At 47.0% G+C, this 12,521-nt stretch overlaps 1 protein-coding gene across 2 annotated transcripts in view; it reads left to right on the top strand.

Annotated features, from left to right (window-relative positions):
• FGF18 (fibroblast growth factor 18) overlaps positions 1-12,521 on the top strand; it is a 154,890-nt gene that overhangs the window by 48,456 nt on the left and 93,913 nt on the right. The window contains exon 3 of one of the 2 annotated variants that reach the window (XM_048500054.1): positions 7,489-7,569. The exons of the other annotated variant lie outside the window; for it this stretch is intronic. Within the exon in view, the coding sequence (XP_048356011.1) occupies positions 7,489-7,569 (81 nt within the window). The remainder of the gene's footprint in view (positions 1-7,488; positions 7,570-12,521) is intronic. 2 annotated transcript variants of the gene reach the window in all.

Here is a 12,521-nt window from a genome sequence, read left to right as displayed (position 1 = left end):
ACTGGGCAGGGCATCCCCTAATATTAGACTGTGCTGGTTGCAGTGCGTGGTTTAGACGTGCTGGACTCAGGTACTGGAGTGATTTCTGGCTCTTGCTCATAAGCAAGGTGGTCTTGCTCCCTGCATCATACGTATTGTTATAGAGCCTCTTCCCTATGGTGGGAGTGTGTGTGAACCAAACAACTATGTGGGCAGGGTTGATGAAGAAGAAGAACAGCTGGATCTTTTTTAGGCCCTTACATCTGGGCCGTTTGTCATCTAATAGGACTTGCCGCTCCTCCCTCTAGGGGAGGGGACTTTGAAAATTGAGCTGCTGGACGCCACTTATCTTTAAATTTGTATTTATTATATTAGTATACTTTATTGTTCTTATTGCTGCTTTTAAAGGTTTTAGTTATCTTACGATTGTTCCACGCTACATGTTGTACACCGCCCAGAGCCCCTCGGGGACAGGGTGGTATAAAAATCCAAAGTATATAAATAAATAAATAAATAAATGTATATCCCCCCCTTTCTCTCCTGTAGGAGACTCAAAGGGGCTTACAAACTCCTTTCCTTTACCCCCTCACAACAAACACCCTGCGAGGTAGGTGGGGCTGAGAGAGCTCCAAAGAACTGTGGCTAGCCCAAGGTCACCCAGCTGGCATGTGTTGGAGTGCACAAGCTAATCTAGTTCCCCAGACAAGCGTCCACAGCTCAGGTGGCAGAATGGGGAATCAAACCCGGTTCTCCAGATTAGAGTGCACCTGCTCTTAACCACTACACCACGCTAGGGGCGGGCTGACTAGTTAAGATGCAGAGGATGGGCTACTAGCAGCCAATGTAGGGAGCTCCAAGGCCCAGGCTACCCACCTTCTGCTGTTGCAACTGATCTCCAGGCGACAGGGATCAGTTCACCTGGAGAAAATAGCCAATTTGGAAGGTGTACACTGCGGTATAATCCTCCATTGAAGTCCTTCCCCTCCCCAAACGCCACCCTCCTTAATCTCCACCCTCAAAATCTTCAGGTGTTTCCTAACCCAGAACTGGCAACCATACCCAGGAGCTCTGCCGGCACCACAAATAGCTCCTTCAGCGCCCACTGTGATCCGTGTCAGCTCACCAGCTGCCTTCTTGGGCGCTGCAACCTGTTGGTAAACTGAGAGGGAGGAGGAAAGGGGCGCCCCAGCACCATTGGCATCACTGAGTTGAATGGGGCTACCTTGTAGAACTGCAGACCCCACTCAGCTCCGCTCGCTCCCAGGCCATTTTGACATGCCCTGCCCAGCCCTAGGGTTGCCTGTTACATTGGCATCCCCCCCTTCTTGGGTGGTGTTTTCTCTCCTGGCAAGATGCCAGTTGTTTAGTAAGGCCCCTGCTGTGAGCCACTGCCCGCTTGGTTGTAGCGCCCCCCCCCCCCCCCCCCCAACCTTGCTCGTGGCGTGAGTTTTGCTCTACCAGAAAGAGGCACCTCTCTGTGTGCGAAGGGGCACGTTGTGTCCTCATGATCTGAAAGGCTGAGACCCTTAAGATTGTACGGCTCGTAAAAACTTGCCGTTTGGAAGCCAGAGTTTTAGAATCTTTTCACTGTTTTGGAAACACCGTCTCTATGCCAGGGCTCTTGCAGGCTGGCCGCTGAACAAGTTTTGCTTGTCCGGCATTCGCTGCCTTTGTACTGGCCCCACTGCCAAAGACTGAATTGCTTGAAAAGACAGTTTGTTTGTTTATTTATTTATTTGGCTTTCTATACTGCCCTATCCCCAGGGGGCTCTGGGCGGTGTACAACATACAATTTCACCAATACGATCAAACAAAAGGAGCAAAAACTAGATACAGGTAAATAAATTACACATTATACAAGCTCCATTGGTTATAAGAATTACTAAAATCCCTTTAAAATCCCCTTAAAACAGCGGTTAGTACAATAAAAGGCGTCCAGCGAAAACCCATATTTAAAACCCTTCCCAAGAAGGAGGAACCTTATAATAGGAACTAATATAACCCTAGTGTTAGATGCATAGAGGCCTACCTGCTACCTGCACTGGAGAGACGTAGAAGTCACTGGGGTTATGTATCGTATCCCACTGAGGATGTTCCAAGAATCAAATATTAGAAATATCAAGAAATATTAGCAAGATCAAATTGCACGCTCAATTCCCTTGCACAATCAATTCCCAGGCATGGCCTGTGGGTCTGATATTGCCAATAACTGCTGTTGCACACAAAGGGTTGGCATTCAGTTAAAATACAGTATTATTTCCTTGCATCCTTGCTTATGCTCAGGGGGTCTGAGTTTTGTTACCATTCGTTGGGTTTCCCGCATGTCTGTGGCTGTTAACATAGGAATAATAATGTTCAGGCTGTAGACTATGGGTGTGTCATGCTTCAGCGATGCCATTTCTCCGTTTCCCAGAGCTCGCGCGCACATACACACACACACACAAAATGCCCTGGCAGTTCTCAGGAAGGTTTGGAAATCGCAATCAGTTAATGGATATTTCAGCTAGCACCGTTTAAGGTTCGGCAAGGAATGTGTTTGCTCATAAATGTACAAACTGTCAAAAAGAGAAGTTAGCTTCAGGAGAATATTGCATTAAGTTCACATATTTTTAACCTACCCAGGACTGGAAAAACTCCAGCAGAGTCGATTCTGGATGGATATAATTTGACGCATTCTTTTTCTTTCACACAAATCTAGGATCTTTCATCTTGGTGTATCTCCCCCCCCCCCCCCCCCCGGAAATATTTTCTGTGATTCTGACATATTGGCAATCACCAGGGGATAATGAAGCAGGATAGATTCCAGTGTGTGTGTGTGCGTGGGGGGGGGGCAGCTTCCCCCTTTTATGAGGTATCCTTTGTGCCTCTCTTAACATTTCTGCAGCCAGCTAAACCCCACTTTAATCTGGTCCCAGCCCATTTCTCCCGTAAGGCTGCTTTCTCGGTTGGCAGGGTTGGCAGGTTCTAGCTACGCGATGTTTAATATTCTTCTTGCCGTTCCAGATTTTTTTTCCCCGCAGTAAATGCACTGTTGTTACTCATCTGTTGCACAGGATCCAGTTGTCAGCATTCCAGGTGACACGTCTGTTGAAGGAGCATCATGTTTTCCCAACACTCAAACAGCAATACTTTGACACAGAAAAAAATGTGCAGCTCTTCCCCCAGCTAGTGCATCCGCTAATGCCTCATGTGTCATTTGGAGTGTGACTGTGTGACAGTCATAGGTCCCTGTTGAACTGTTGTGTGATCTTTGAGGGCCTTTTGTTATTTCTCTACCTTTCCACCAACCATTGCTCCGACCTTTTGTTTTTGCTTTTATTTAATATTTCAAAGGTGGTATGGCCTCCTTGCTCCATTGTGACAGCACAGATCTACCCTCATTTTTTTAAAAAAAGAGGAAAAAATGAGCAGCAAGATTGTGATGTCTGCAAAGTCTTTTCCCCATGTTGTATTTAGATTAGTTAGGAACCTGTTGCCCCTTGAAGTGGAAATTGAAGGACTGTCCTAAAAACCTGGTTGGGATGAAGAGGCGTGGGGGGGGGGGTGGTACCTGGGGCAACACCTGCTTTGGGCTCCCCACCCCACCCCAGCACCCCCTTACATTAGCTGGCGGGAGCTTGCTGCTGGCTGACCCTTGACCTGGCCCTGCCAGGCTGCTCCGTCGGCTGGCAGAGGCTCTGCTAGAAGAAGAAGAGTTTGGATTTATATCCTGCCCCTTTCTCTCCTGCAGGAGACTCAAAGGGGCTTACAATCTCCTTGCCCTTCCCCCCTCACAACAAACACCCTGTGAGGTAGGTGGGGCTGAGAGAGCTCCGAGAAGCTGTGACTAGCCCAAGGTCACCCAGCTGGCGTGTGTGGGAGTGCACAGGCTAATCTGAATTCCCCAGATAAGCCTCCACAGCTCAGGCGGCAGAGCTGGGAATCAAACCTGGTTCCTCCAGATTAGATACACGAGCTCTTAACCTCCTACGCCACTGCTGCTAGCTGAAGGAGCAGCCGGGCGGGGCGGAGGGAAGGGATGTGAGGTGATTCTCCGCCCCCCTGTGACCAGCTGGCATGCGCCTGGGGACATGTGACACCCCATGTCCGTGTGAGTGCTTCGCCTCTGTTGGGATGTGTTATGGCCAGTGTCTAAATATGCCCTTGGTGAAGAATGCCAGCTGCTCCCTTGCACAATCAATTCCCAGGCAAGGCCTGTGGGTCTGACAAGGTGGAAAAGAGAGGGTATTCACCCCGAAGCCTAAGAATTCTGGGAGCTGCTGGGGACAGGGGGGCATTGCAGATGCTGTGACCACTTCTGGGTGATCAGCGAAGAGTGTCTTTCAGGACACTCTAGAAATCACTTAATTTCTGTGGTAGATCTCAGAGATTTGGGGAATACCTTGAGTGTCATGCCCCATCATTTTACTTTTTCCCAAGTTTCCCCCCATTGCTCCACAGATTGAAGGAAGGCACCTTGTAAGCTTAAAAGAGAGCTACTTTGCTCTCTTTCATTGTGTTTCATTGTATTCTTCCCCAATTGCCTTAAGAGCCGGACTCTTCTTTCCCCTGTTTTTTTGTGGTGCTGCTTTTCCTGACTGTTTCTGTTGCAAAGCTTCAATTATGAGCCCAATTTGCACATGCCCCTTAAAGCAGTGATCTCCAATGCGTCCAACCCAGAATCCCATTAAATGTGGGAACCACTGAACTGCAGGATCATGGCAGGAAGTTCTGTGACATCAGAATCACGTGATAGCAAGGGCGGAGCTAGAGTGATGGAATCACAGTCCAATCATCAATAGGTGTACCATAGTGAAGAGCAAGTCCAGGGTTAGAGTGAATTACCAGATCTCATTGTCCTACCGCAGCTTTCAGCACATGGACAGAGACAGGCAGGAGGCTTAGCGTTCTTTACACTACAGGCGCTTACAAAAGGCAACTCTCTAAGGGCCTTTGGCCCCTGCAAGTTGAACTTTGTGACACCACTGATGGGTGTCCCAGCTCATGGGTAGAAGATGACTGACTTGGAGCCAGAGGCGTAGCGAGGGGGGAAAGCGGCCAGTGCACTGGTGCATCCCCCACCCTGCCATGCCAACGTCCGCCTCCACCCCGGAATGCCCCCGCCATGCCCTTGGAACGCCCTCGTTGTGCCCCCACAGGGGCGCGCACCCGGTGCGTTGCACCCCCCTGTCCCATTGGAGCTACACCTCTGCTTGGAGCACTTGTTCAGCCAGTGTTCTGCTGGTGATATACTTTTATGAAGAATGCAAAGGCAATGTTTAGATGTTCCTAACATGTTTCAAATGGGGCTGTCTCAGGCTTCTGAGCAGGTCATCAATCTTGTAGAAAGGTTGATTTGCAGTTGCTTTTCTCTTTGTGAATACCCGTTTCCAAAAGTGCACCCTCAGTCATTTTTGAGTGGATCTGAATGTAGCGTGCATATCAGATTAGGAAATCATGTGCAGCTGCCAAGTATTCATAACGTCGTGCTTTGTATCTCTGCTGCTCTGCGGTGTTTTTGGCATAGTTCCAGCGGGGAGATGTGTTTCAGGGATGCCACCTTATCCTTTACTTTTCAGATATGCAGAACTGCCTGGTGCATTGCTTTGCAAAGCTGATGTAATTCTGGTAATAGCGCTTAGGGCTACTGTGTGTATTTAAAGTGCTGACAAGTCATAGATGACTTGTGACGATCCTGTAGCATTGTCAAGGAGAGTGACATAGGGAGGTGGTTTGCCACTTCCACATGGGATAGGTAAATTTTGAGAGAACTTTGACTGGCCCAAGGTTACCCACCAGGTTTCTTGCGGAGGAGTAGGGGATCAAACCAGTCTCTCCAAATTAGCATCTGCCACTCTTAACCAGTGCACCCTGCTGGCCCTGAACAGGGTCATTACTGGAGATATTTTCAGAGTCTGGTAAACTGTACAAGGCCAATGTGGGGAGGGATGAAGAGAGACCCCAGACCCAGGTGTTACTGTGATACTGGGGCAGGTAAAACAGGTTAGGACCGTGGTGGCGAACCTTTGGCACTCCAGATGTTAAGGACTACAATTCCCATCAGCCCCTGCCAGCATGGCCAATTTGCCATGCTGGCAAGAGCTGATGGGAATTGTAGTCCATAACATCTGGAGTGCCAAAGGTTCACCACCACTGGGTTAGGAGATGGGTAAGCCTGCGTATTTCATCTGGAAACTGTATCATGCCGAATAGAAGCAACAAGGTGGAGGAACGTTTCGAGAAGAACAAGTCATGTGGGTGACTATGGCAACTCTCTTGGGGGAGTTGCCCCCATGGCTTTCTTTCAGAGAAAGGGTGCAGGGTATGCTGCATAAATGAATAAACAGTGTGACTTTTCCAATCCAATTTATTCTTACGTGCTTTCCAATTTTAAAAAAAGAGAGAGAAATATTAGCGCCTTAATAAATAGGTACTTTGTATATTGGGGGAGAATTTCACGGAGAACTTTGCAGTGAACTTGGAGCTCTTAACATTAGCTTATTCACATTCTGTCTGGCCGGTGTGAAGCTACACAATTAACTCTTTGCAGTTTTCTCTCCCTTTGACACATACGACAGGGAGCTCGTAATCCTGAAATGACCTTGGGGATCTTGGGGCAGCCTTTTCCAGTAAACAAGAGGGATTCCTGTTTTGTTTGTTTTACAATTGATCAATCTTTCCCGCCCTCTTGCTTTTTTGTTCTGTTAGAATCATAGAGTTGGAAGAGCCTCCAAGGGCCATCAAGTCCAACCCCCTGCCGTGCAGGGAGACACAATCAAAGCACTGACGTATGATCATCCAACCTCTTTAAAAACCTCCAAAGAAGAAGACTCCACCACTCTCCAAAGCCCCTTCTGCACGTGTAGAATAATGCACTTTCAACCCACTTTCACAGCTGTTTGCAAGTGGATTTTGCTATTCCGCATTGTATAACCCAGCTGCAAAGTGCATTGAAAGTGGATTGAAAGTGCGTTATTCTGCACGTGCGGAAGGGCCTTTGGAGAGTGGTGGAGTCTTCTTCTCTGGAGGTTTTTAAACAGAGGTTAGATGATCATACGTCAGTACTTTGATTGGGCCCAAGGCAGTGTTGTTGCTTTTTACCCAACATTCATGTTTTGTTTGAGCTTTCTTCCTCCTTGTACAGCAAATGTCATTTCAATGTATTGTTGAAGGATTCCATGGCCAGAATCAACTGGCTGTTATGGGTTTTTTGGGACTGAGTGGCCGTGGTCCATCAGTTTTGCTGCTAACATTTTACCCACATCTGTAGCTGGTGTTGTATGTGGCCGCGAGATGTGCTCCTCAGCCTGGAAAAGCCACGGCAGCCAAATGCAGTTTCTTTTTTTTAATTTTGTAGAAGCTGAGCAGGTCATTAGCTAGCCTACATTCACACCGCCAGACCTGATGGAAGTATTCCATCCCGTAGAGATGTACATTTTACTAGACTGGGATATTTCTGTCTGATGATATGGGCACTTGAAAGAGGCATTGGTTGATGTGAACTCTCTTTCTTTTTTCTTTTTGTTATAGGGAGTCACTAGTGCCTTTCCTTCTCTCCAAGTCAACCCAAGGCACCCTGTGTTGCCAAACCGAGCTGTTTCCCCATTCCCAGTACGTATCTTCCAATTGTACCTATTTAGCAGGTACAGTACTGTTTTCATTATAGTTATCAGCTGGTAGTTGGACTGAATTTGTACTTGTGTAGAACTGAGTCCACTTAAAGTTTCCATGCATGACATGAGCAACAAGCTGTAATGTTAATTAATTTTTTTAAGTCCATGTTCCGCAGCCAAGCACAGTAAGAGAACATGTTAGTGCAGAGAGCTGATGTGGTGGTTAAAAGCAGGTGGACTTTAGTCTGGAGAACCGGGTTTGATTCCCCACTTCCACGCAAGTTCAGTGGACTTGTATCTGGTCAACTGGATTTGTTTCCCTGCTCCTACACATGAAGCCTGATTGGCGACCTTGGGCTAGTCACAGTTCTCTCACAAGGTGCCTGTTGTGGGGAGAGGAAGGGAAGGGATTTGTAAGCTGCTTTGAGACTCCTTACAGGAGGGAAAGGAAGGCTATAAATCGTCTTCTTTGGTTTTCAAGTAGGGTTACCAACCCCCAAGGGGTAACTGGATATCTCCTGGGGTTACAAGTGATCTCCAAGTGACAGAGATGAGTTCAACTGGAAAAAAATGCTGCCTTGGACTCTAAGGCCCTTTCCGCACACGCAAAATAATGCGTTTTCAGACCACTTTCACAACTGTTTGCAAGTGGATTTTGCTATTCCGCACAGCTTCAAAGAGCACTGAAAGCAGTTTGAAAGTGCATTATTCTGCACGTGCGGAATGAGCCCATTATATCCCACTGAAGTTTCTCCCCTCCCCAAACCTCGCCCTCTTGAGGCTCTATCCCTTAAACCTCCAGGTATTTCCCAACCTGGAGCTGTCAATCCTATTTTCAAGCCCCTGAATGTTTATAGAATCCTGGAGAGGGATGGGAGACATGAGGCTGTGGCTCAGGGGCAAAGCATCTGCTTTGCATGCAGAAGGCCCCAGGTTCAAACCCCGGCATCTCCAGCTGAAAGAATTAGCTAGTAATAGTAATAGTAACAGTAACAAGCCTTTATTGGCATAAAATAAACATACAAAATAAGCATACAAAATTTGCCCATTATTGCTCACAGTTATAGGCATTGGTACTAAAATATATACATGGTCCTTCTGTAACTATAGGACATTCCTTCAGCTAAGTTGACTCACTTAAACGTCATCGGATACTGACAGAAGCTAGAAAAATTACTGCTGGCTATATGTGGTCATAATACATAGACATTGATTGGTATTCATCTAGACTTACGTCTATTATCTTTAGCAGAAATTTTGCTACATTCTCGCACACTGTGGGATCCATGTTGTTCAAAAGCATAGGTATCTTAAGAGCATCGGTTAGATTGTTATACAGAAGTGGGATAAGTGCAGATTGCGATATTCTGATTTTTACAAACCTTGCACCAGGAAAGAGGGTATGACCGAGCGTCTCCACCTGACCCATATTGCATGGACATAGCCTCCTCTGTTTATCAATTTGTTGATATCTGCCATAGAGCAGCATAGAAGGCATTAGATTGAATCTGGCCAGTGTTAAGGCTCTTCTTAATTTAGGGTTGGTGATCCAATGTAAATAATTGGCCATGTGTCCTTGTTCAATTGGAATAAGCAGGGTCAGGGGGGAACACATTTTCCTCGCAGCTGTTATCATATCCCAATACTCTTGTTCTAATAGTTTAGTTTTCAAGCAGCTATATGCTTCTGATAGGGAAAGAGGGATTAGCTAGTAGATGGTGTGAAAGAAACACTAGTGAGCCTTTGATGGTCAGAGTAGAGAATTCTGAACTTGATGGACCAATGGCCTGATTCAATACAGGGCAGCTTCATATGTTCAGTGAGACTGAAGTATAGATGTGTGTAATTCTAAGGTCATCCATACTCCAGCGTGGTGTAGTGATTAATCTGGAGAACTGGGTTTGATTCCCCACTCTGCCACTTGAGCTGTCGAGGCTTAACTAGTGAATCAGATTAGCTTGTGCACTCCAACACATGCCAGCTGGGTGACCGTGGGCTAGTCACAGTTCCTCGGAACTCTCTCAGCCCCACCTACCTCACAGGGTGTTTGTTGTGGGGGGGGAAGGAAAGGAGATTGCAAGCCCCTTTGAGTCTCCTTACAGGAGAGAAGAGGAGCCTCGTGGCGTAGTGGTTAAGTGCTTGCACTGCCACTCACACGGTCAGGAGTTCGAGCCCCCTGGGGTCAGATATCCTGGCAGCTGGCTCATGGTCAACTCAGCCATCCACCCATTCCTTGGTCGGTAAATGAGTACCTAGCACATAGCTAGGAGGTAAAGAATAGCTGGGGAAAGCAAAGGCAAACTACTCCACAAAAACAGCTTGTATATGAAATCACTGTTTGCAGTGGTAACCCAGGGTGGAACGCGACTTAAGGGGAAACTTTACCTTTACAGGAGAGAAAGGGGGGGGGGGTTATAAATCCAAAAAAATTCTTCTTCTTCTTCTTCTTCTTCTTCTTCTTCTTCTTCTTCTTCTTCTTCTTCTTCTTCTTCTTCTTCTTCTCCTCCTCCTCCTCCTCCTCCTCCTCCTCCTCCTCCTCCTCCTCCTCCTACTACTACTACTACTACTACTACTACTACTACTACTACTACTACTACTACTACTACTACTACTACTGCCCAGTTCCAGATTGCTGCCAAAACCTTGCCCACATAGAAGAAGCTGTGCAGCTGAGGCCTTGAGACAGTAGTGAAGAGTCAAGGAAACTTATGGAACAAGGTCTGATTCTCCAGTAGGGAAGATTCAGATCCCTTATTCTTGGGAGGCTCCTCTCCGTTTGGCACTGGGTCTGTGGTCGAGACTGATTAGGACTTGTTTGGACCAAAGTAACTTAAGAGAAATCCTTCCGAAAGAAAACTGTGCTGAAACGGTCAGGCTTGAACTACTGCTAGCCTCAGATTCTGTCAGAATCCAACAGTATCAAATTTCTGGATAAAATTCATATTGCTTGTGGAAACAGCTGTTCTAAGAACCTGTTGCTTGGACTCAAATGTTCTGATCAAGAGCTGTCTTAGCCATAGACCATTGGGGGCAACTGCCCCAGGATGGGTGGGGGTTGACCCCCATGGCTGACCTCTGTGAGTGGGGTGGGGAGAGAAGAGAAAATATATACAGACCCCTTCTGCCCTTTGTGCCCACCACCTCGGGCTCTGCTGATATGGCAGCTGCCATGTATGGATGCCCCCTCTGGGGCTCAGGAAGTGGCTGTTTGGTTGCCACATGTTTCTCTCCCCTGGAGTTGGGCAGGAGCCGGCCAAGTGGCTCATACACCTTGTATGGAGTCAGGGCCACCTTTTGAATGAGGCTAGGGTGGAGGGCAATGATTGGGGGGCCCATCTTGGACTTTTGTCCAGGGTCCCCAAATCACCAAGTCCTCTCTGGATCATGCTGTAGAACCAGAGGTCACTTCTGCTCACACACAGTGTAGGGCGGAGGATAACTTGCCTCCCACAGCTTTTATGTGTCCCTTAGAGTCAGTATGTTGTGGGCTGCAGATTGGTTTTTGTCTTTGCCATCGTCACAACTGACTTATGGTGACCCCGTAGGGTTTTCAGAGCAATAGATGTTCAGAGGTGGTTTGCTATCACTTGCCTCTATGTCACACCCTTGGCATTCCTTGGAGATCTCTCTTCCAAATACTTGCCAGTGTCAAGGCTGAGTGTGTGTGGCTGGCTCAAGGTCACCCAGCAAGTTTCCATGGCAGAGTCGGGATTTGAACCAGATCCTAGTCCAACGCCGTGGCCACTATATTATGCTGGCTCTCAAATAGGACAGGGAAATGAAGGATCCTCACCTTCTACCACTGCATGGATGAAGGTGCCTTCCATTCCTGTGGTGTGTTCTTGGATCCCAGGTCCTCATTTTGTCATTTATGATCATCAAAACCTTCAGTATGGTTGGGTCAAATTGCCTCAGAATGGAGTTTTAAATTAAAACAAAATTGCAGGATATGAACAGCATCAGGACTACTGGAGTTTGAGCCCTTTTCTCGAATCAGCCAGTTTTACACTGCTAATTTAAGCTTTCTAGACGAGAGTCCGTGATGATGTTTATCTGGCAACACCACAATGCTGTGAGTGTATTTCAATAACTAAGCCAATGTATGGTGCTAGATCGTTCAGATATGTTCAAGGATTCACTGTGAAGAGGAGGAGAAGAAGAGTTTGGATTTATATCCCCCCTTTTCTCCTGTAAGGAGACTGAAGACAGCTTACAAACTCCTTCCCTTTCTCTCCTCACAACAGACACCTCGTGAGGTAGGTGGGGTTGAGGGGGTTCCTTGAGAACTGTGAGTAGCCCAAGGTCACCCAGCAAACTTAATGTGTAGGAATGGGGAACAAATCCAGTTCACCAGACAAGAGTCTGTCGCTCATGGGAAGGAGTGGGGAATCAAACCCGGTTCTCCAGATCAGAGTCCACTGTTTTGAACCACTACACCACAAGAGTGCCTCAGCTGGCTTCACATAGTTTTGGAAACACACACACTCATACACATATAAAACCAGATTACAAAGAGAAAGAAGGATGAAATATGTTGTTGCTAACCTCTGGGAATATCAGTACTGTTCTTTTTACTATCCAGAATAGATTACTGAATGAATAAACTTAAGTGCGGAAGACTGAATTAATTCCTTGTATTGCTTAAGTTGCTGCTGTTTTTAAGTCTGTTCTTGGTCCAATATGATGAAACAAAGCAAATATTGGGATTGCTTCCCTATTCTGAATGTGGCGGAGTTCTTGCTGGGGATCTATCACCTCCTCCGTTCTCCGGAGTGCCCTTCCGTTTCTGTCCCCTCTCATGTTTCCAAAGTCTGGCAGCTGGAGGGTGGTTTGACCCAATAGTCAATCCCCTTCTTCCTGTTCAATTTCAGCTTCATCCCCTAAGTGCTTTTTACTTAGACTGCATTAACAAAGACTTTCAAGGGAACATCATTGAATTTCACTTACCCA

The sequence above is a fragment of the Sphaerodactylus townsendi genome, linkage group LG01, assembly GCF_021028975.2.
Source record: "Sphaerodactylus townsendi isolate TG3544 linkage group LG01, MPM_Stown_v2.3, whole genome shotgun sequence".
Classification (NCBI taxonomy): domain Eukaryota; kingdom Metazoa; phylum Chordata; class Lepidosauria; order Squamata; family Sphaerodactylidae; genus Sphaerodactylus; species Sphaerodactylus townsendi.
The sequence above is the reverse complement of the archived record's forward strand: the minus strand, read 5'-3'. Positions and strand labels throughout refer to the sequence as shown.